This window comes from Trachypithecus francoisi, unplaced genomic scaffold (genome assembly GCF_009764315.1).
Source record: "Trachypithecus francoisi isolate TF-2019V2 unplaced genomic scaffold, Tfra_2.0 Lachesis_group8, whole genome shotgun sequence".
Classification (NCBI taxonomy): Eukaryota; Metazoa; Chordata; class Mammalia; order Primates; family Cercopithecidae; genus Trachypithecus; species Trachypithecus francoisi.
This window is the reverse complement of record NW_022681473.1, coordinates 18,371,900-18,396,763: the sequence shown is the minus strand read 5'-3', so window position 1 is coordinate 18,396,763 and position 24,864 is coordinate 18,371,900. Positions and strand designations below refer to the sequence as shown.

The 24,864-nt window shown below is 43.6% G+C and overlaps 1 protein-coding gene across 9 annotated transcripts in view; it reads right to left on the bottom strand.

Moving 5' to 3' along the window:
- The window catches only part of AMBRA1 (autophagy and beclin 1 regulator 1), a 204,240-nt gene that overhangs the window by 135,678 nt on the left and 43,698 nt on the right, over positions 1–24,864 (bottom strand). For 5 of the 9 annotated variants that reach the window (XM_033204164.1, XM_033204168.1, XM_033204166.1 and 2 more), the window contains exons 2-7: positions 22,671–22,925; positions 22,228–22,286; positions 21,521–21,704; positions 19,978–20,150; positions 18,378–18,444; positions 16,349–17,802 (exon numbers count right to left, since the gene is read on the bottom strand). In XM_033204164.1, the coding sequence (XP_033060055.1) occupies positions 16,349–17,802; positions 18,378–18,444; positions 19,978–20,150; positions 21,521–21,704; positions 22,228–22,286; positions 22,671–22,805 (2,072 nt within the window). In that variant the 5' untranslated portion in view covers positions 22,806–22,925. The remainder of the gene's footprint in view (positions 1–16,348; positions 17,803–18,377; positions 18,445–19,977; positions 20,151–21,520; positions 21,705–22,227; positions 22,287–22,670; positions 22,926–24,864) is intronic. The other 4 variants (XM_033204170.1, XM_033204171.1, XM_033204172.1 and 1 more) reach the window with 2 other exon arrangements.

Here is a 24,864-nt window from a genome sequence, read left to right as displayed (position 1 = left end):
ACTTGAACCTGGGAGGCAGAGGTTGTGGTGACCCGAGATCGTGCTGTTTGCACTCCAGTCTGGGCAACAAGAGTGAAACACCGGCTCAAAAATAACTAAACTAAACTAAACTAAACTAAAATAAAATAAAATATGGCCCATCCAAAGATGGCTCCAAAGAAATATCCTCTTGGTATTCTCACCCTTGTGTGGTCCCCTCCCACACTGAATCTAGACTGCTCTATCAGTAGCTTTAATCAAGAGAATGCATCAAGCTGTGCCAATTCTGGGCCTACCGTTTTAAGAGAACTGGCAGCTTCCGTTTCCTTCCTTTTAGAACTGTCACTTTTGGAAACCTTAAGTTGCTATGTAAGAAGTCTGTCCCTGTCATCTATATAGCAAGAAATATAAAAAACAATTAAAATTTAAAAAAAAAAAAAAGAGAGAGAGAAGCCTGGCTACTCTCGAGAGGCCACGTGGAGAGAAGAGCCCCTGAGTCTACATGGCAAAGAAGAGAGACCCACTTTATTCTAACTGGGCCTCCACATGACTCTAGTGAAAACCCAAGGAAGACCAACAGAAGAACTTCCCAACTGAGCCCAGTCTACCCCCTCCCACAATAAAAAAAAAGCACGAAAACTAACTGAATCAGTTTTAAGTCACTAAGTTTTGGAGTGTGGTTTGTTATACACCAATATGTGAACAAAATAATTCCTTATCTTTGTAAAACTTTCAAGCTAGGCACAACAGCAACATTAGAACTAAGTCCATGAGGTTAGTTTACAGCCAAAATCACATCTCTCCTTGAAGGAACCTTGGCTACCAAGGCATTTGAAAACAGATCATAATAAAGCAAGTGTAAACTTGATCACTGTTTCTAAAGCATAAAGCCCCTGTATTAGTCAGAAGAGTCAATGTTCATTTAGAAAGACTTGCACTCATTCCTATCTCAAGGCTCTCCATCTTTCTGAAACACACTTCTCCCCTGGGTGGCTCCCTTTCAAGGTAGAAAATGGTCCTAAAATTTGAGAAATTAAGGCTATTTGTGCTCCCTCCCTTACCAAAGAAGCAGGAGGCCAGGAGCAGTTGCTTACTCCTGTAATCCCCACACTTTGGGAAGTCAAGGCGGGAGCCAGGAGTTCGGGACCAGCCTAGGTAACACAGCAAGACCCCATTTCTACTAAAAATACAAAAATTAGCCAGGCGTGGTGGCATGCACCTGTAATCCCAACTACTTGGGAAGCTGAAGCAGGAGAACTGCTTGAACCCAGGAGGTGGATGTTACAGTGAGCCGAGATCACGCCACTGTACTCCAGCCTAGGTGACAGAGTGACGCTCTGTCTCCAAAAAAAAAAAAAAAAAAAAAGGTAACCTATGGAATGGGAGAAAATATTTGCTAACCATATATCAGATAAATGTTTAATGTCCATGATATATGGGGAACTCCTACAACTCAATAACCAAAAAACTCCACAAATAACCATACTAAACAATGGACCAAAGACTTGCATGCACATTTCTCTAATAATGATATACAAATGGTCAACAAACATACGAGAAGATGCTCAATATGACTAATCATTACGGAAATGCAAATCAAAACCGCAATTATTTATCACCTCACACCTGTTAGGATGACCACTATAAAAAGAAAAAACAGGAAATAACAAGTGCTGACAAGGATATGAAGAAGTTGGAACCCTCATGCACTGTTGGTAGGATTGTAAAATGGTTCAGCTGCTATGGAAAACAGTATGGAGGTTCCTCAAATAATTAAAAATAGAACTACCATATGTCCAGCAATTCCACTTCTGGTTATATATCTAAAAGAACTGAAAACAGGATCTTGAAGAGATATTTGCACACCCATGTTCACTGCAGCATTTTTCAAAATAGCCAAAATGTGGAAGCAGCCTAAATGTCCATCAGTAGATGAATGGATAAAGAAAATGTGGTATATACATAGAATGGAATATTATTCAGCCTTTGAAAAGAAGGAAATTATGATTATATACATACAACTTTTTCTTTTCTTTTCTTTTGAGATGGAGTCTCGCTTTGTCGGCCAGGTTGGAGTGCAGTGGTGCGATCTCGGCTCGCTGCCACCTCCACCTCCAGGTTCAAGTGATTCTCCTGCCTCAGCCTCCTAAGTAGCTGGGATTGCAGATGCCCACCACCGCACTTGGCTAAGTTTTGTATTTTTAGTACAGATGGAGTTTCACCATGTTGGCCAGCATGGTCTCGAACCCCTGATCTCAAGTGATCCACCCACCTTGGGACTCCCAAAGTGCTGGGATTACAGGCGTGAGCCACCGCACCTAGCCACTATGACATATTAATAGATGATCCTTAAGGACATTATGCTAAGTGAAATAACCCAACCATAAAAAGACAAATACTACAAGATTCCATTAATAAGAGGTATCTAAAGTGATCAAACTCACAGAAACAGAGAGTGATGGCTGCCAGGGGGTTGTGGGAGGGGGAAAAGGAGTCATTCAAAGGATACAGTTTCAGTCACACAAGACGAAGAGGTTCTAGAGATCTATTGAACAATAATATGTACTGTACACTTTTAAAATTAACAGAGTAAATCTATGTTGTTTTCTACCACAGACACACTTACACGAAGATAAAAAGGGTTACATGAGCCAACAGAACAAAGAAAGGATAAAAGCCACCTGGATGAGGTGAAATGACCCAAGGGGACAACAAGGAGACAGAGGCAGTAGAAGCTGGGTTACCTTTGTGTAGGGAAGGAAAAAAGCAGAAGAGGCAAAAAGATTCACACGTACCCTCTGATGCAGCAAAGGAAAAGGGCACAATGTTAACAAGCTGCAATTCTCTTTCTATGACAAGGTCATACTTTCAGCCTCTGATTTCTTTATTATTACAATTTTCTACTCCTGCTCTAACTTGATTTTAATTTCCTGGCAAGTAACACCCAAGTCATGCAGCCTTTTCATTGGAACCCACCACTCTGTCCAAGGTGCTCTGCAAAAGGTGCAGGCATTCTTCTCCAAGATTTTACATAGTCCATTTACATAATCCAAAAGAAGGTTGCTCTCATACTGCATAATCTAGCATAACGGAGATCTGCTCACTAAAGTGAGCCTCATCCAGCAAATAAGCTTGGAACCTCCATTTTCCCCCTTTGGAAACAGAGGAGGAGTTTGTTAATTGTTGCTATTTAAAAATCAGGCAGCTTCTCAGGTGAGGGGGCTGTCAGCATGTCAGCCTACAGCAAGCAGGGGGAGCCCCTGTGGGTGAATTAGGATGGGTGGGGTGGTGGAGCGGGTACTGTAATGACCAGTGACTCCCCCTGGTGGAGCCAAGTGGTAGGGCACTTAGGAAATACCCACACCTAACCATCAACACTTTTTGCTTGAGCTAATGCAATGGCCAAGTACACAAAATTGGATTTAAGTAGGAAACATGACATCAGCCTAGCATAGACTAAGGCATCAAGAAAGTCCATGCCTTGATGAAAGGGGCTGCTGTCCTACTCAATTCCTGCTGACTGTTATGTGGGAACGTGAGCCAGTTTTTTCAACAGAATCCAGATATCTGAATGGATATGGAAAAAAAATTCCAAATTTTTAGAAATACTGTGAGGCAAACATACATACTTGAGGACTATTTTGCAATCTCTGGGTTAATGTAACAACAGGCCCACCCATGAAAGCAAAATTTGCTCACACAAACATGCTGTCAGGAATGCTTCCAAGAAAGAGCAGAAATAAGATATACTGAATCCTGCTCCCACCCCCCAACCACTCAATAAATGTGTAAGAAATCCAGCAGGAGGAGAGGATGCTACCTCCACAGTTCTAATAGGCGGGGACCAATTACAATAAGCAAAATATGTTATGCAAACAGAACCCCATACACCTAGTGTCATTGTCTTGGTAAAAACCTCCAAGGCACCCTTTAGAGCACTACTCTGAATAGATACAACAGAGAAGGAGATCTGAAGGGGGAAGAATGAGTACACGAGAAATTGCTCCCAACGTATTTTCAGCACACATACAGATTTCACTGTAGTCCGCAAGTGCTCCAACACCCTGAGCTGACAGAAGCGATTACATCTTTTCATGTTTCAGGGTGTATACAAAGCACACAGCAGGCACTACACCATTCAGCCCCAGAGAGAGGAATGATGAGGGATAATTTAGATCAGCCTAGCAGGTGCTAGTATGACCTACACTGGGGGAAGGGCTGCCTGCCAAGCATACTGCCTGGAGGATCTGGAGGCTCATGCCCTCCCAACCAGGGCAAGCCTCCTCATTTGCACGCGATTCCCAAGAAAGACAGAAAGTGAGGCTGGATAACTTTGCTTCAGGCCAGATAGCACAAGAAACAAATTATTTAAGCATTTATGCCTGCTCTTAACCATCAAAGAATCCCACAAGAGCCAATACTTGGAGCACCTAGTCCAAAGTAGAGAGAGAGAGCAAGTGCAGGAGTCCCCTAACAATCTCTTTGGGGCCCTCATTGTCATAATGCCTCCTATTACTCTAGCACCTGACTCTTCCAAATCACATTCCTAAAAAGCAGGAGTTGGCAAACTACAACCTGCAGGCCAAAACCAGCTATGAATGGTTTTCATATTTTTAAATGATTGAAAAACATCAAAATAATTTTTATGACTCGTGAAAATTATATGAAAATCAAATTTGTCTCCATAAATAAAGTTTTATTGGAACACAGCCACACTCTCATTCATTGATTCATTCATTTATTTGAGATGGATTCTTGTTCTGTAGCCCATGCTGGAGTGCAGTGCCATGATTTCGGCTCACTGCAACCTCCACCTCCCAGATTCAAGGAACTCTCCTGTCTCAGCCTCCCAAGTAGCTGGGAAAACAGGCACCTGCCACCATGCCGGTTAGTTTTTATATTTTTAGTAGAGGTGGGGTTTTGCCATGTTGGCCAGGCTGGTCTCGAACTCCTGACCTCAAGTGATCCGCCTGCCTCGGCCTCCCAAAGTGCTAGAATTACAGGCGTGAGCCACCACAATAGGCCCACACTTACTCATTTAGATATTGTCTGTGATTGTTTTCATACTACAACAGCAAAGTTGAGTAGTTCCAACAGAGACTGTATGGCCTCCAAATCCTAATATATTTACTATCTTGACCTTTACAAAAAGCCTGCCAATGCCTGATATAGAGGGTAGGGCAGAGAACACACACAGAATTCAGAGGCTCAAACAGAGTGACCTACTCAGGCAGGTGAGCAGCAAAGGTAAGAAAGATTAACAGAATGAGGCTGGGTGCGGTGGCTCACGCCTGTAATCCCAGCACTTTGGGAGGCTGAGGTGGACAGGTCATCTGAGGTCAGGAGTTCAAGACCAGCCCAGCCAATATGGCAAAACCCTGTCTCTACTAAAAATACAAAAATTAGCCGGGCATGGTGGTGGGCACCTGTAATCCCAGCTACTCGGGAGGCTGAGGCAGAAGAATCATTTGAATTTGGGAGTTGAAGGTTGGAGTGAGCAGAGTCTGCCACTGCACTCCAGCCCAGGTGACAGAGCGAAACTCTGTCTAAAAAAAGGAAAAAAGAAAGAAAGATTAACAGAATGATACCCCTCCTTCACTCTGTCCTCATTCCCATATTGCCAAAGAGAAAATGGGTTGCCTAACCACCCCCAATGACAAATACATTCGGTATCTAAATGTTACTGCCAGCTGGGAGAGGTGGCTCATACCTGTAATCCCAATACTTTGCGAGGCCAAGGGGAGCAGATCACTTGAGGTCAGGAGGTCAAGACCAGCCTGTCCAACATGGTGAAACCTATCTCTACTAAAAATATGAAAAATTAGCCGGCAGTGGTGGTGGGCACCTGTAATCCCAGCTACTCAGGAGGCTGAGGCAGGAGAATCACTTGAACCAAGGAGACGGAGGTTGCAGTGAGCTGAGATCATGCCACTGTACTCTAGCCTAGGTGACAGAGCAAGACTATGTCTCAAAAATTAATTAATTAATTAATATAAAATTACTGTCTTATAAAGAGGCAAGAGATGCCTGGATTTTTCCAATCACTTAATAAGACACAGAAGACTAAGTGGACGAAGGCCAGTATGTACGTGATTGTCAGAGATAGAACAGGGGTATGTTTTTCTCATACAAGGGTGTCAGAGAACAAATGTACACTAACACCTTAAGATGGCAATTATTAGAATTAATAGAACAAAAGTTTTTCTCAAAATCTTTAGGAGGAAGCTCCTGAAAACCCATGGTAGGAGAATTTACTACTGATAAGTTTAAGAGCTTATGGGGGGAGGAAAGGTTTAAGAGTTCTTTTGAGACATTGTTTCCCTCTTTTGCCCAGGCTGGAGTGCAGTGGTGTGATCTCGATCTTGGCTCACTGCAACCTCTGCCTTCCGACTTCATGCGATTCTCTTGCCTCAGCCTCCCGAGTAGCTGGGATTACAGGCACCCACCACCATGTCCAGTTAATTTTTGTATTTTTAGTAGAGACGGGGTTTCCCCGTGTTGGCCAGGCTGGTCTCAAACTCCTGACCTTGTGATCCGCCCGCCTCAGCCTGCCAAACTGCTGGGATTACAGGCGTGAGCCACAGTGCCCGGCCTTAAGAGTTCTAATCTATGAAATCTATGAAATAATGTTCAGTTAAATAAAACAGGAAATAGGAAATACTTTATACATCTTACATTAGTAATAATGAGTACTATACAATTAATTTTCATTTACCACTAACAACGCTGATACTCGGGCACTAGCAATTCCACTTCTAGAACTTCATCTTCTAAAAACACTTAAGTACACAAAAATCCTGCATCACTGAAAAAGAAAACAAGACATGGCCAACATGATGAAACCCCATCTCTACTAAAAATACAAAAATTGGCCGCGCGCGGTGGCTCAAGCCTGTAATCCCAGCACTTTGGGAGGCCGAGACCGGCGGATCGCGAGGTCAGGAGATCGAGACCATCCTGGCTAACACGGTGAAACCCCGTCTCTACTAAAAATACAAAAACTAGCCGGGCGAGATGGCGGGCGCCTGTAGTCCCAGCTACTCGGGAGGCTGAGGCAGGAGAATGGCGTGAACCCGGGAGGCGGAGTTTGCAGTGAGCTGAGATCCGGCCACTGCACTCCAGTCCGGGCAACAGAGCGAGACTCCGCCTCAAAAAAAAAAAAAAAAAAAAAAAATTAGCCAGGCATGGTAGCGCACACTTGTAATTCCAGCTACTCAGTAGGCTGAGGCACAAGAATCACTTGAGCCCAAGAGGTGGAGGATGCAGTGAGCCAAGATCACACCACTGCACTCCAGCCTGGGCTACAAAGCGAGACTCTGTCTCAAAAGGAAAAAAAGAAAAAAAAAAAGGAAAAGAATTAAAATAAATAAATGGAAAAATGTGTTTTCATTAGCACAGAAAAAATTCTGGAGTTAACATACGCACAAATTGTTAATAGCAGATCTCTGAGCAGTGGTTTTGAGAGGATATTCACTTCCTACAATCATACATTTCTGTAATGTTTACTTTTTTACAAATGAATTGGCAATAGTTTTGTAAGCAGCAAAAAAAGAGGCATTTCATTCCATGTATGATCTCTTGTTTACTATAAATTTTTCAAGCTCTCCCTCACGGTTTCAGTAACACACCTTCTTATTTGGAGTTTGGGGAAGAGTGGAGGGGCTTTCTTGCAGGTAATATGCCTGCTGAGAGGACTGATTCATTCATTTGTTCACCCATTCATCAGCTCTTCACCCAAACATTTAAGGCCTCTCTTATTCTGACAGAATCAGTCATTCCTCCTTCTCAGTTTTCAACAGTCTCAAGACACAAATCAATCTAAAACTGTGCAGAGATGGACTAGTTTTAATTTACGCTACTTAGCTCCTAGGTCTATTCTCAACCAGCAGCCACAGTTATCTTTCTAAAATATAAGATCATGCTACTCCACTTCTGATGGCTTCCCAAGTCACTCAAAGGAAGAGGAAAAAAATCTCTTAAATGGCTTAGAAGACCCTGCATAATCTCATCCTTGTCACCTCTCCAACTTCATCTTCTATCACTCCATCCCTTGCTGTGCTCCAGCTGCACTTGCTGACGGTGCCAAGCATCTCAGGGATTTTGCATTTGCCCTTTCCTCTGTCTAAAATGTCCTTCCCCTAGTTTCGACGGGGTTTGCTTTCGTATTTCTTTAAGGTCTCCTCTGCTCCTTATCAAACCTTTTTTGATGATCCTATTTCAAACTGCAGCATCCCCTACATTTTTTATACATTTCTCTTTTTTGCCATAGAACTTGTCACTGTCTGGCATACCAGGTATCTTATTTTTTTATTGTCTTTTTCCCATTAGAATGAGAGAATTATTGCCAGCATTTAAATAGCATCTGGTGCCAGCCAGGCGCAGTGGCTCATGCTTGTAATCCCAGCACTTTGGGAGGCTGAGGCGGGCAGAGCACCAGAGGTCAGGAGTTCAAGACCAGCCTGGCCAACATGGCGAAAACCCGTCTTTACTAAAAATACAAAAAAATTAGCCAGGAGTGGTGGCAGGCGCCTGTTATCCCAGCTACTCGAGAGGCAGAGGCAAAAGAATCACTTGAACCCGGGAGGCGGAGGTTGCAGTGAGCCCAAGATCGCACCATTGCACTCCAGTCTGGGCAACAAGAGTGAAACTCCATCTCAAAATAAAATAAAATAAATAGCACCTGGAATGCAGCAGGTGCTTAGTAAATATCTGTTAATGGAATGCATGAATGGATGCATGCATGGATCAATCACAGTTTACAAGTCCAACTCTCAGGGTTACTAGGAAGAACCAAACTCATCCATGGAGCAGCCCTTGTGCATACTCCTAAGTTCCTTCTTCTTCTTTCTTACAGACAAGGTCTCCACTCTGTTGCCCAGGCTGTAGTACAGAGACACAATCATGGCTCACTGCAGCCTCAACCTCTGAACTCAAGCGATCCTCCCACCTCAGTCCCCTGAGTAGCTGGGACTACAGGCACATGCCATGACGCCCAGCTAATTTTTGAGCTTTTTGTAGAGACGGGGTTTCACCATGTTGCCCAGGCTGGTCTCAAACTCCTGAGCTCAAACCATCTGCCCACCTTGGCTTCTCAAAGTGCTGGGATTACAGGCATGAGCCACCATGCCCAGCCCTCAGTACTTCTAAAGCCTGAGTTTACCTTCCCCAGCTTCCCTTCCCTTACCTCTCTTAAACTAAGTTTGTTAATTCCATCATAGGCTTTGTCTCCTTTTTATTTCCCAATACTTGGTCCTCTTTCTTCCCAGAAAGAACATGTCATAATTTGCCTGTATCACAAATGAAGATTTCCCGGTTGAGAATTCTTCCCTATTTGTCCTTAAATGCTGAACTTCTAACTCAGAAGAACTCAGAAGTTAGGAAGGGTTTATTGTACTGTATCTTGAATACCACAGACAACAATTCCACCAGTTTTTTCAGGGGGAACTATCCACACCCTGCATAATTAGAGGTAAAGCAAAACTTTCTGCTAACATAAGGATTCTGAACTCCACAAGAGAAAAAGGACCTACAAGTATCTCAAAACTTAAAAAGGTTCATTCTAATGATGCTCAGACTCCAAAACAAAAGATGAGAGCACACATTTTCTCAAACCCTAAAAATCCTACTTCTAAGTAAATTTAATGAAAGCCTTCCACAGAAACTTAAAGAAAAATAAAGCATCAGTGGGAAAGAACCTTCGCATTTAAATTGGATTACCCACATGTAATTTTTGAACTAAATCAAGACCAAGTATACCTTCATAAAGATTGCAGAAGAATCTTTAAGGACAAAAAAAAAATACCAACAGCACTGACAGGCAGAGATATTATTGAGATGCCAAGCCAAAGACCAACAAAATGGTCTCAACAGCAAGCTGTATTCAATATGAATGGGGTACCAAAAAGATAAACAAAAGGGAAGGCTGCATATGATGCCAGTGCTCTCAAGGAAGGTGCAGGCCCTGAGTCATCAGTGTAAAGCCAATATAAAGGACACACACTGGCCAGGTGCAACAGACTTATTACAGGCTTCAGGACAACCCATTCACAAGTTAGGAACATAGCACACAGTGAAACATCAGAGGTCACCAGAGCTCAAGTTATGGAAGGTGTGACTTTCTTGTACAACTCTAGGTAATACCACTTCATTTATTTAACAAGTAATTATTGAGCCAATGACTCTGTAAGACCAAATGACGTGATATAGTAATAGGTTTTTTATCTTTTTTACTAAAAAGGCCAAACAGGACTTATATTGCATACGAAATCATAAGGAATATAACTTCAATTCTACTTAGTCAATTCAAGTAATATTTACTGAGCATCTACCGTGTGGCCAGCTAGTATTCTAGGTAGAGAAGGGATATATACAGACATGATCACTGCCTTCAGAGAGCTCACTGACAGGTAAACAAATAATTTTCTGTCATGGCTGCAATATCACAAAGAAGTATCTAGTACACATGCAACAAAGAAAAGGAAGTGATTACTTGGGGCGATCAGGGAAGGTTTCCCAAAGGACACAGTGACAGCTGTGCTGGGTTTTGAATAATAAATTGTGTACATTCCCCATCCAAAGAAACTGGGAGAGATTAGATATCAAAACTCTTTAGACTCAGCTAGATCAACGGCATGGAAAACTACTAAATTTGGACCCCTTTCTATACCAGTCAGGCTAAGAAGATTGCTACTTTCCTCATTTTTAGGTTGCCAGCCCTCTTTTGTGGACCTACAATCAGCCCTGCAGACACACCCATTTATTTTCCTCCATCAGTGATGGTTGGGCTGAGGCCTCCCTGGAGAATTCCCAGGTGATGGGAGCTGAGGGATCAAATAAGTATGGTGGTCCATGAAGCCTCAAAGGGCTTCAGACTGTTCTAAGCTCCAAAGCAATTCCCCCAGAGAAGTCTAAGAAACTTAGCAATCCAGTGAGGGCTTCTAACTCTAACCTTTGGTGTTCTGGCCACATTTCACACTAAGGCCATCAATGTGCTTTCTCAGTCTTCATCTATCATGAGAGAAAAAGACCTAAGTTCTCAGAACACACTCAGTCTTACAAAATACTCCAGACCCAAACCTTTCTTAACTACCTGGAGACAGAATACAGAAACAATTAGTGCTTCTAGGAGGAGATTGAGATCAATTTTCATTTCTCTCAGTTGCTGGAATTTTAATAGTGAACACCCCAACAGGGATCACTTTATTAGAACTAATCAATGTAGTTCTATGGGCAAATAACTAAAACAGCATTTCTCCTAGAAGCATTGCGTTAGTTACCATTCTACCCAACAATAATAATTACAAATTATCTAACATACCTCCAATTTCTTACAATAAGAGCTGAATGAAGAGCCCCCTCAGGCAATGACCTACGTGAGCAACAGAGGTTTTGACAAAGAAAACTGCTGTTTGAAGGAACTAATTTCAAATGAAATGGAGGAAAGGGTGCCCTCTTCAGGGCCCAGGAGTTCGAATCCCACTTTTGCTTACAAACACCTCTTTAAGAAATAATTTACTCTCTCTGTTTTCTCATCAGAGAGAGAGATTGGACTACAAAAGTTCTAGGTTCCCTCCAGTTTTAACTTGCCATTGAAGCCATTTTCTTTTTCCTAATACCAGCCTTTAAAGGCCAAGGGCACCCTACTGCATGGAGCCACAATACCCTGATCTTCTGCTGGATCCTGCACTCCCACAGAGAAATCGTTTCTTTGTAGTGAAGCAAGGGCCTGCCACTCAAGTTGCAATGTAGCATCAGACTATTATAAAAAGACAGCTCGTCCTCCACTGCCCACAGGCAAAAGGAGACAAACTGTGTACTGGTTATTACCATTTGGCAGCACACAGCTACACTTAAATACACACTGTATGCTTATTAATACCCTCACTATTTGCAAACACTATTAAATATTCCAGCAGCATCAAGGATCCAAACATCTCTCCTTAGCCTATCTCCTACTACAAGGCCAATGAACAAAACTTTCTCCTTTCAAGTACAGTCGCCTTTTGTGAACTTCACTCACTCAAGAACAACTGTCATCTACAAAAACAGGCTTTGTTAAAAGATCCAACCTCGTACACCAACAGTAGGGACACCTTTTCTTCCCAGCCATCCTTACCTAGCAGCAGCAGCCCAACAGTGACACCTGCTGGAGAACTAGAAGCAAGGGTTGGCTCATCACCTAGAGACTTTCAGTCCCTTTAGAAGGCAGAAGAGGCAGACTAGCACCTGTTTGTCTTAGTGATTTACACCAGAATGCAGCCATTCAAATGGTAGTCCTTCTTTAATGTGTACGCACTTAGAATATTTTACAACATATCTCATTTTTGAGACAGCTGTCAGCCCTCATGGCATACGACATCCTAGCTCATTTAAAAGTGATTCCATATAAATAATGTAACTACTGAATTAATATACTATTTTAAAATGAGAATCCTGAGTTATTTGTATATTTTAAAAGAAAATGAGCATAAATATAAAATTGTTTACAGCAAGATGACCAGGGACTTCATTTTTATAATACACATTTTCAAATGGTTGAACTTTAAACCACAATGCATACATTTTTTGGCACCAGAAAAAAAATATTTAAACAAAAAATTATGGTACATCCTCAATAGTTTCTGGGTTTTTTTTTTTTTTTTTTTTTCTCAAACAGAGTCTTGCTCTGTCGCCCATGCTGGAGTGCAGTGGCGCGATCTCGGCTCTCTGCAACCTCTGCCTCCCCAGGTCCAAGTGATTCTCCTGCCTCAGCCTCCCGAGTAGCTAGGACTACAGGCATGCGCCACCATGCCTGGTTAATTTTTTTTGTATTTTTAATAGAGACGGGGTTTTACCACATTAGCCAGGCTGGTCTCGAACTCCTGACCTCAGGCAATCTGCCTGCCTTGGTGTCTCAAAGTGTGGGATTACAGGCATGAGCCACTGCACCTGCCCAGTAGTTTCTGGGTTTTAAATAACCTATTTTATTAAGTGATTAATAATATTTTCGATGTACAATATCATAGCCATGAGTCACACGTGATTATTTCTTTTTTTTTTTTTTTTTTTTTTTGAAGTGGAGTCTCGCTCTGTCGCCCAGGCTGGAGTGCAGTGACCGGATCTCGGCTCACTGCAAGCTCCGCCTCCCAGGTTCACGCCATTCTCCTGCCTCAGCCTCCTGAGTAGCTGGGACTACAGGAGCCTGCCACCACTCCCAGTTAATTTTTTTTTGTATTTTTTAGTAGAGACGGGGTTTCACCATGTTAGCCAGGATGGTCTCAATCTCCTGACCTCGTGATCCACCCGTCTCGGCCTCCCAAAGTGCTGGGACTACAGGCGTGAGCCACCACGCCCGGCCTAACAGTAGCAGCATTTCAAATGCTCAATAGCCACGTGTGGCTAGTGGCTACCATCTTATGTAGCACAGGCAGAGAACATTTCCATCAGTGTGAGAAGTTTTATTGGACAGCACTGCTCTAGAAAATCTAGTGTTTACAGACAAAATTATCTGATATCTAGGTGGGGGGAGCAGATGGAATATAGATTAAAGAAAGCTAGCCAAGCACTGATAACCTTTGAAGTCAGATTATAGGTGTATGGAAACTCAGTTATACTTTTTGTTTTTGTATATGTTTGAAGATTTCCATAATAAAATGTTAAAAGAAAAAAAGTGGTTCACTTAAAAATGAAGTTACAGCCAGGCGCAGTGGCTCACACCTGTAATCCCAGCACTTTGGGAGGCCGAGGGGGCAGATCACCTGAGGTAGGGAGTTCGAGATCAGCCTGATCAACATGGAGAAAATCTGTCTCTACTGAAAATACAAAATTAGCCAGGCATGGTGGTGCATGCCTGTAATACCAGCTACTCGGGAAGCTGAAATAGGAGAATTGCTTGAACCCAGGAGACGGAGGTTGTGGTGAGCCGAGATCACACCATTGCACTCTAGCCTGGGCAACAAGAGCAAAAATACATCTCATAAATTTTTTTAAAAAGTTATCATATTAAGGAAAATGCCATGAAGGGCAGCTTGCACAAATCTCTAGTCATGAAGACCAGAGTTCATATTCTCACTCAGAGACCTATTATATGATCTTTAACAAGAAACTGACTTCCCTGAGCCTCACTTTCCTCAACCATAAAATGGAAAATTGAATACCTGACTTGCATAGAGTTGTTGTTGAAAGCAGAAGGAATTATTTCAAAGCAAGAACATAATACCTAACACATAGTGGGCCCTCAGTAACTGGTATCTCTTTTTTTCTTTCTTGAGATGGAGTCTTGCTCCATCACCCAGGCTGGAGTGCAGTGGTGCAATCTTGGCTCACTGCAACGTCCGTCTCCTGGGTTCAAGTGATTCTCCTGCCTCAGCCTCCCAAGTAGCTGGGACTACGGGACTGCGCCACCATGCCCTGCCAATTTTTGTATTTTTAGTAGAAACAGGGTTTTACCATGTTGGCCAGGTTGGTCTCGAACTCCTGACCTCAAGTGGTCCGCCCGACTCAGCCTCCCAAAATTCTGGGATTACAGGCATGAGCCACCGCACCGGGCAGTAACTGGTATCTCTAATTATGATCAAACAATAAAGTTTATTTTAAACCACTCAGGTATTTCTCAGAATAGCATATGAAGAGGTACTACTAAAGCAGAATGGACAAAAGCTAACCAGAGTCCACTGGTATTACAGAAACAGCAACTGCTTGGTTGCTTAGAGCAGTAACTGAAGACAGTCCTTTTACACCTTTTATAGAGATCTTTAATAAACTTTTTAAGTGCCTACTACATGTCATGCACTGTGTTGACTGCCTTCTCACGTCTCCTGGCAAAGAGGAAGAAGAGAGGCTCGGGCCCCTGATGAAGACCAGTATGCAAGGCACAATATTCCAAAACCAGGAATTGAGGAGCTGTTAATCCAGAACTGGTTTCAAGCATATGAGCAGAGTTAGTAAACCTCTCTATTTTGTTTATCTTTCACATCCAGTCAAGTCTCCCTCTGTTTCCCACCCCAAGCCCTTAGTAAATGCCTAAGAACCTACATGTACTATACCCTTTCCTCCCTGGCATGTGCTGGTTCCCTAAAATAAAAAGGTCTTTCCCTCTCCAAATCCTACCCATCTTTCAAGACTTGATTTTGCAAAGCCTTCTTGAATGATATTTCCCTTTCTCTGAGACTACATCCAATCTCAGTACCACACAATGAAGCATTTGCTCATCTACACTTTTGAAAAATTTTGTTGTCTTGCCTCCACAATAACACTGTAGACTCAGGTTGGTAAAGACCATGTATTATACTTCTTTTGTATTTCCCACAGTGCCTAGCACAGTACTAGAAAATTTGTAACCATTCAACTAATACTTATTGACTGAGTGACTGTCTAAAGCATCCTCCCAAAATAACAAGTACATTATGTGCATAATTCATATTCCCACCCTTGTTAGAAGCTTATGTCAGAGAAATTTCAGTTGCTTCGACAGAGGATGTAATGCAGCGCAATATGCTGTTTGGATCCAACAGGCATATTCTGGGAGTTGGTGATTATGCTAGCTTTGACCTTTACAAAATTACAGAAAGAAGTCCCTAATAAATCAAGATAGATGCGCACATAGCCATTCACGGAACATGTGGTGGGCGATCAACTACACCCACTCTGTTTCTGCCATGAAAGAGTTGGCTAGGATGCCAATCCGAGTATGGAGAGTCCTTCCTTCCATGAATTATTCTTCTTCTCCACCCCAAAGTGAATATCCATCTGGAAGGTCCATTCAGAGAATCTCAACTGAGCAACTAATAGGCTGTCCAAAAACAAGTATCTCTGAAAAAATTGGAACTTTCCTTGACATACATATATATATAGATATACATATTTTTTTCTTTTCCCTTTGTCAAACTGCAGTGTTCCAAAAGATAAGGATTAGGAAGTGAACTCGGTTGTCCAAAGCAACACAATCAGCAAAGAATCAATAGACTAATCTGTACCATGCAGGGTTCTCTTTTACTTATTCCTAGGCACGCTGGGACATTGTTTTGTCTCACAATAAGTAGTCCTGCACATACAACCTCTCAAGAAGGTCAAAAAGCAGGGCAGAGAAAGTCAATGATTCCATCTCCTCATGCTTCTCTAACCTAATCTACACTCTCCTTTCAAGGCTAACGCCAGAACCTTGAGCTTAGCCAGAAATAGAGCTAGCACAGCCAACTGACTCATACTGCTAGGCCCTATCCTATCTCTGCCACCAGAGCAAGATTTTCCAAGAAAATGCAATGGGGAGATCAGAAGCAGATGCGTGGGTCCCAGACACTCCAAATACAGCCACAACATCTATAGGACTGAAGGAAATGATACAAGGAGAAAAGCAAGGGATGCAGGAGAAGACAGGAAAGCAACTGCTTACCTCCTGAGTGAATCCTCCTCAGAGCTTTCCTCAGGCATATCCTGATGTAAGGCCTCCTGTGACACAGTTCCAGATCTGCTGGACTGGGTGTAAATTCTTTCCCAGTGGCCTGTCTCCTGGTTAAAGGCCACCCCCACAGTCCTCTCCTCCTGCGGACTAGCAGAGCTGCTCAACTCCAGCCTGCTGGAGCTAGGCGTTTGGCCCTCAGTCCGCTCAAGAGGTGGTAACTGGCTGCCACTCGATGGCACACCCTCAAAGGAGCTGGGGACCTGCCAGGAGGAGCTAGCCTCGCCAGAGGAGTAGTTAGGTGTGGTTCTTTCCCAGCGCAGCGTGTCGTTGTTGAAGGTCAGGAGATTGTGGCAAGCACGACAGCGATTCAGGTGGCCACGGGACAGGTTGGAGTTGTTCTCACTGCTGTGTGGGGTGGGCTGGTGGGAAGGGCCTGGCCTCTCAGATTCAAGGTTATTGTTGAGCATTTCCTGGGCCTGTTGGGTCTGGGGAGCTTCCCCACTCAGGCTCTGATCCAGCTCCTGAAGCCGGTCATATTCCAAAAAGAAGCGTCTCAGGTCACACTGAAGCTCATGGCGAATGTTGCCCGAGTTATTTTGGCTGGAGCCATTCCCTCCATCTGACTCAGTTGCCAACCCTGATGCTGGAAAACCCCTCCCTTCTGTGGCTGAAGTGTACACAGATGCCTGAGAGCCACCTTCCTGCTGTCTCAGCACAGACAGCAAACTCACTGAAGAGGCACTGGTCCTGGGTGGGGGCATGGATTCCGCCTCAGAGCGGGAGTTCAGACTGAGTACTGTCCGGGTCCACTCAGATCCTGTCAACCCGGGAGCTATTTCTCGGTGATACCTAGAAGGGTGGCTAGACAGAGGCCCTCCCAAAGAGCGGCGGGTAGGACCCAGACTGAGGTTGCGGAGCGTGTTGCCGGCAGTGCTGCTCTGGACTGTACTGAAGGCAGACGGCCGGTTCAGGAGGCCCTGGTCCTGCTGCGTTGATGAGGCCTGCTCCGGGGGATGGAAGGGCTCGGTCTGTACAAAAGAAAAGGAAGGGGTAGTAGCTCTGGCAGAAGCAGGGGGGACACTGTCCTGGTGTGGCAAGAGGGAAGGAACTCGAGTGCCAGAGCAGCGGCTGCAAAGGCACAGGATCCCAAGGTGCTGGCAGCACTCAGCTGTGGGGTAACTGACCCGCTGTCGGAGCCTGATGTAAGCGGAAGTCCTGGGGCGCTCCGTGGAGGGCTGAGGGGGAGGCGGTGGGGGTGAGGGGGTAGCAGAATCTTGCACTGTGCTTTGCTCTCCCACCTGGATGCCAGAAGAGCGGGAGGACAGCATGTGCAGGAAATTGTGGAGGAGAGGTGTCCGGCGAACTGGCTGTGATTGCAGGAGGGCACGCTGACGGTAGTGGGATAATTCTGTTCCATCTATGGGGATCTCTGGTTCGTCATCACCCTGCAACGTGGACCAGCATGGGGCAGGGGGTAGAGCAAGGCAGTTAGGTTGTACCTCCAAGTAAATCAAGAAAAACTAACCACTGACAATCATCCAAGGAAAACAATGTTCACAGGTGGGAAACAACTCTCTACCCCTGAAGCATTGACAACTGGCCTCAGATTCAGAATAATCACATGGTATTAAATTTTCCACTCCCAATCAGCAGCATATCTGAATGAGTGCAGCTGACAAACCAACTGTCTTACAAAAGACATCTCTCCATGACATGGAAGCAGTGAGGGGAAGCAAAATGTCAACCAGCCAGAGGCACATGAGTGACAAGCTATCCAACACTGTCTAGTGATGATAAGGGTTACTTCTAATGAGGCGATCACTGGAGAGTTTCAGAATCGACTCTCCTGTCAAGATTATGACTATAACCCTGAATATACAATCTGAAGCTAGCTTTAAATCTTGACTGGAAAGAAAGACTTGGGTATTGAGAATTAAAATCCAATATAATCAGAATTGGAATACTAGTTAGGAAAAGAACTCACAGTTTAGCTGGAATTGGAACTGCTGGATTAACTTACCTGTTGATTAGAGGGGTTAACAATTGCTGTGAGTAAGTAGTGTCCAAGTGGATCAAATCTCACCAGACTGAAATCACAGAAGAGACAAAGACACGCATAGAGAGATTATGTTAACTGAGAAGAGAAAACTTGTGTTCAAATTTTTAGCAATCATTACTGATAACTGGTATCACTCAGGTATCCACTTCATTCAAGACTTTCAAAACTTTCAAAGAGATTAAAATAACAACACTCAATACTTCTTGCCAGAGTAAAGGAATATGTATCACAAAAATAACGATTTCACATGAAAAACACCTAGGGTTTCCATCCCAGGAAACAGCAACATTAAGCACATCTTTGCTCAAATACAAGAGCTCATCCTAACCATAAAGCATAAAATGCTCTCATACTCTGCCACAGAATCAGTTCTTCCCTCATATGGCAGCTACACCAGCAAGAAGCATGAATCTTGGTGGCAACGAACAGACCCAGCATTAAATGACATAGCTGAAACCAGAAAATTGGCCTGTATTTGACTGCAAATCCAAGAGGACCAAAGAAACACAATGCATCGTCTTTAATACAGGCAATATGTTTTGATCTTGAGGACTAAATGTCAATTACATGCTTACCTCTCCATCTTCCAGTCTGATATACACAGACAACCCAGCGAGGTATCTAAAATACCACCCAAACTTGTTTCAGGTTTCCCAAAGAAAGACTATCCAAAACACAGTTAGCTTTGAAACTAAAAGAGAGTCTAATGACCCTGGTCTCCAAAGATCAGAAGAGGACGCCAATAAGGGAAAGCTGAAATGAAAAAATGAATGTCTCCCAGCTGATTAGTCAACTGTTTAGAAAATAGGAGGCAGCCAGGTGCAGTGGCTCACACCTATAATCCCAACACTCTGGGAGGCCAAAGCAGGAGGATCACTGAAGGCCAGGAGTTCGAGACTAGCCTGAGCAACACAGTGAGACCCCCGTCTCTACAAAAAAATTTAAAAATTAGCTGAGAGTGGCTGCACACACCTGTAGTCCCAGATACTCACAAGACTGAAGTGGGAGGATTGCTTGGGCCCATGAGGTCAAGGCGCAGTAACTTGGGCCCATGAGGTCATGACTACACAACTGTACTCCAGCCTGGGTAACAGAGCAAGACTCTGTCTCTTTAATAAAAAAAAAAAAAAGGGCGGGGGTGGGCACGGTGGCTCACGCCTGTAATCACAGCACTTTGGGAGGCTAAGGTGGGCAGATCACTTGAGGCCAGGAGTTCAAGACCATCCTGGACAATATGGTGAAACCGTGTGTCTACTAAAAATACAAAATAATGAGCCGGGTGTGGTGGTGGGCGCCTGCAATCCCAGCTACTTAGCAGGCTGAGGCACAAGAATAGCTTGAAGCCAGGAGGTAGAGGTCGCAGTGAGACGAGATTGCACCACTGCACTCCACCCTGGGTGACAGAGTGAGACCCTGCCTCAAAAAAAAATAGGAGAAGCTGTGAGGATGACAACTTGCCCTGAGCAGGGATAACAACCTGTCTTCCAAAGTGACAGCTGGCAGAATGTTCTCTATCATGTCAGTCCTGTGCCAGACAATGCTGATGGGGCAGCGCACTCACCGGACCCGTTCCATCTCACTAGCTGTCTTCACCACAGCAAAGGGTTCCCGTCGACTCCAGTCCCAGAAGTGGATCTCATTGGCAGTGGCAATCAGCAGGAGCTGAGCCGTAGGGTGGAAAGCCAGGGAGGCAATGGCATTGTTGCTATCTGTGAACCAGCTTTCACTGCCACCCTGTGAATAAACCAATTCCAGATATTCTCAGGTTACAAGCTACCAGCACACTGGGAAGTCAATTTCAAGAAAGGTCCATTTAAGGTAAAATGACTACGTCTAGGGACTACTTTAAATATATCCTTGTAAAAAGATGTAGAAGATCAGTGATCTGGCAGTGCCACTAATTTATCAGACAAATACTATACAATCAGCTCAGTTCTTCAAATTATTCACAATCTACAAGCAATAAGCATATATACACAGTTCCTATTTCTTTTTTTCTTTTTTTTTTTTTTGACAGGGGGTTTCATTCTATTACCCAGACTGGAGTACAGTGGCACAATCTCAGCGCACTGCAACCTCTGCCTCCTAGGTTCAAGCACTCCTCGCACCTCAGCCTCCCAAGTAGCTGGGACCACAGGCACATGGCACCATGCTTGGCTAATTTTGTATAATTTTGTGTATAATATTTTTGGTATAATATCCTGCCCAGGCTGGTCTCGAACTCCTGAACTCAAGCAATCCTCCTGCCTTGGTCTCCCAAAGTGCTAGGATTACAGGCGTGAGCCACTGCGCCCAGCCCACAGTTCCTATATCTAAAGCCTGAGAAAAACTCAAGCTTGGTGCACAACATGGTGCAAGACAACCTGCTAGCCAGTTACTAGGACAAAGAGGATCTTGCTTTGATGATCATGATCGGAGTACAGGACAATCTTTGCCCTTACACAACAGAAATCCATCCTGAACATATCTTAGATTCTCCTGTACTATGTCACAATGGGCCAAAGGAAGCAAAAGCAGATGTTCATCTTAGAATGGAAGACAATCTCAGGGCATGCTTAAGCTATTGCAAAAAATAAAAACAAAAAGGAATGGAAGACAGGGAATTAGACTTCCTATTAATTAAGTGGGCAATGTCTACCACAATATATTCAGATATAGTCCTAAGAACCCGGCTAGGCTCTTCCAGAATTAAAAACTCAATGGTAAACAAGTCTCTGCATTTAGAATACCAAAAGAGGCTGGGCATGGTGGCTCACCATGTAATCCCAGCACTTTGGGAGGCTGAGGCAGGCGGACCACTTGAGGTCAGGAGTTTGAGACCAGCCTGGCCGACATAGTGAAACTCCGTCTCTACCAAAAATACAAAAATTAGCCAGGCATGATGGCACATGCCTGTAATCCCAGCTACTTGGGAGGCTGAAGCAGAAGTATCACTTGAACCTGGGAGATGGAGGTTGTAGTGAGCCGAGATCATGCCACTGCACTCCAGCCTGGGCGACAGAGTGAGACTCCATCTCAAAAAAAAAAAAAAAAAAAAAAAAAAAAAAAAAAAAAAAAAAAACACAGAAAACCAAAAGAAAAGGGTATCTTAAGGAAATACTCACGTGTAAATCCCAAATCCTAACCTCCCCATCTAGGCAGCCAGAAGCAATAAGGCCTGAGATGGTGGGATGAAAAGTGACACACCATGGAGTGCGGCGGTGTCCAATCAAGGAATGAACACACTTGCCAGTCTTCACCTCCGTAATATAGATATTATGATTCACATGGGTGGAGGCTAAGAGAGTCCTAGAAAATCAAAGAGTAGAACTAATTCAGAAGCATGTGGAAGGGTAACCAACCTTATCAACTTTGGACAACACAGAATAGTGATGCTACCTGCCGATCCCAACACGAAAGAACCTAAGCTTTATACGTTAGGCAGTATATCTACAAACAGAAATATTCTGATCTTTAAAGGCTTTTGGCTTGTCCACGCTATCCCCAAATGACACATGCCACATTCAGAAAATATTTTTTCCCACTGGAATAACCATCATGCCACTGGTGAGCTATATCACATAGGCAAATGATTGTTATTGAGAAACTTTCCAAGTTTTGATCCTCTGTTTCCTTTGCTTGTTCTCATGATTTTTCAGGTTAGCACTGCTCATCTACTTTCTTTCCCTTTCTGACACGTGGCCAAAGCACTGTTCACAAAGTACTTCAGAGAGCCTTTAGGGACTGACTTGGAAGATCAAGCCAGGCCAAATATACAGAAAGCACTGTTATCACAAATCTTAAGGTTAAGTTACAGATAATTACTAAGTACCTGTCTGGGCTGAAGGCCAATAAGAAGGTAGAGCGTGGACTATCCGGCAGTTCTACTCTCTGGGAGACAAAAAAAAAAAAAAAAAAAAAAGTTAAAATACATAGACTATGTATTTTATAGACTATGGTTCACCCTATCTCAAAAGCACATTAACCATTCTAGATTAGTATTCACAGTGTAGGCTTAAAAACTGGAGACAATGATCAAGCTACAAATTGAGAGAGATAAACCTAAATTACCTTCAGGAAAACTGTCTAGCTCTAAAGGAAAAAGATATTTCTAGCACATTAATTCTTTCAAATTTACAAACAACTCCCTAAGTCAGATATGTCAACTCTCCCACACAAGATAAATATATCCCAACTCTACTGTTAACCCATTCTAAGATCTCATTCTACCATCACCAGCACAAATCCTATGTGAAATATAGCCATTTTCCTTACCTTGCCCTCCCATTTCATCCACCGGGTTTTATCTTCCACCAGCTCCTGCAGAAGCCGCTGAGCTCCCATGGCCCGAGCACCCCGTTCTCGCCCCCAGAGTATCCGGACAGCATTCTTTTCTGGGACAACCTTCATGGCGCTCAGTAGCCACTGTCACACCAGGCCCAGGAAATGAAGGAGCAAGTCACAGCTCCAACACACTGAAGAAACTAAAATGAGGCCATACAGGTCCTTGTAAATTGTCTTCATGGAAATCTAAGGAATAAAGAATAATGTCAAAGAACGACTATTCTGCAACAAGAAGCTTTCCATTGCAAATATAATTCTAGCTCAAAAAGCAAATTATTCTTTTCCTATTTAATGACACTTTCTCAAAAAAGACCCTTCTCCCAGAATTTTTCTTCCAAAAATATTTCATATTCTCATATTCTCCATAGCTCAACCTTATATCTAAAGAAAGGATCAGGCCAGGCACAGTGGCTCACGCCTGTAATCCCTGAACTTTGGGAGGCCAAGGAGGGTGGATTGCTTGAGGTCAGGAGTTTGAGACAGCCTGGCCAACATGGTGAAACCCCATCTCTACTAAAATACAAAAATTAGCCGGGTGTGGTGGCAAGCACCTGTAAACCCAGCTACTCATCAGACTGAGGCAGGAGAATTGCTTGAACCCAGGAGGCAGAGGTTGTAGAGACCTGACATAGTGCCACTGCACTCTAGTGCCTGGGTGACAGAGCGAGACTCCATCTCAAAAAAAAAAAAGATTATTTGGGAGTATCATTTTCTCCTCTCCACTAAAGATCCAGGGTAGAGGACAGAGAAGGAAAGGGAAGGAAAAAAAAAAATCAGGTTCTTTTTCTCATCTACCACAAGACTTACAAAGAAAAAACTTCATCACAAATTAAAATTCTACTAAAATGGCAACTAGCAGAACAGTACACACAAGTGCAATGATTGAAGAACAAATTGTGGTCTATATACTGGACTATGTAGCCTGATAAAATGGTATTTCAAAAGAATATCTACATATGTACAATGTTATCCATTGTGGCATAAATGTTTCTTCCAACTCCACTATGAATGTTTTCAAAAAATAGGAAAGTTGAAAAAATAGTACAATAAACATATACTATTCTCCACCTAGACTCAATAATTGTTAATATTTTGCCAAATTTGCCTCATCTAGCTCCATGGATAGAGATATGGCTATATCAAAGTTGTTTTTTTGTTTTGTTTTGTTGTATAATTTTGGAATTATTTCAGTGGGTATCAAGACACTTTAACCCCGCATATTTACTTCACTATGCACCTCCTAGGAAGAAGGACGTTCTGCCTCATAACCACAATAACATTACTATACCAATTATCATAGAATACTTCAGTTCTTGTTCGAATTTTCCCAATTGCCAAAAAAAATTTCATTTATGGTTGACTTAAAAAAAATCTAGGCCGGGCGTGGTGGCTCAAGCCTGTAATCCCAGCACTTTGGGAGGCCGAGACGGGCGGATCACGAGGTCAGGAGATCGAGACCATCCTGGCTAACATGGTGAAACCCCGTCTCTACTAAAAAATACAAAAAACTAGCCGGGCGAGGTGGCGGGCGCCTGTAGTCCCAGCTACTCGGGAGGCTGAGGCAGGAGAATGGTGTGAACCCGGGAGGCGGAGCTTGCAGTGAGCTGAGATCTGGCCACTGCACTCCAGACTGGGCCACAGAGCGAAACTCCGTCTCAAAAAAAAAAAAAAAAAATCCAGAATCTAATCAAGACTCAAGCAATGACTTTGGACGTTTATGTCTCTTTAGTCTCCTTTATCCTAGAATGGCCTCCACGTTTTATGTTTTCATTTGTGACACTAGCTTTTTTGGGGGACGCGGGGGGGGGGGCGGGGGACACAGTCTCACTTTGTGGCCCAAGTTGGAGTATAACAGTGCAATCTCGGCTCACTGCAACCTCTGCCTCCTGGGTTGAAGCAATTCTCCTGCCTCAGCCTCCCAAGTAGCTGAGATTACAGGCACCTGCCACCACGCCCAGCTAATTTTTGTATTTTTAGTAGACACCAGGTTTTGCCATGTTGGCCAGGCTGGTCTCGAACTCCTGACCTCAGGTGATCCACCCGCCTCAGCCTCACAAAGTGCTGGGATTACAGGCCTGAGCTACTGTACCCAGCTGACACTAGCTTTTCTAAAAGATTAGGATAG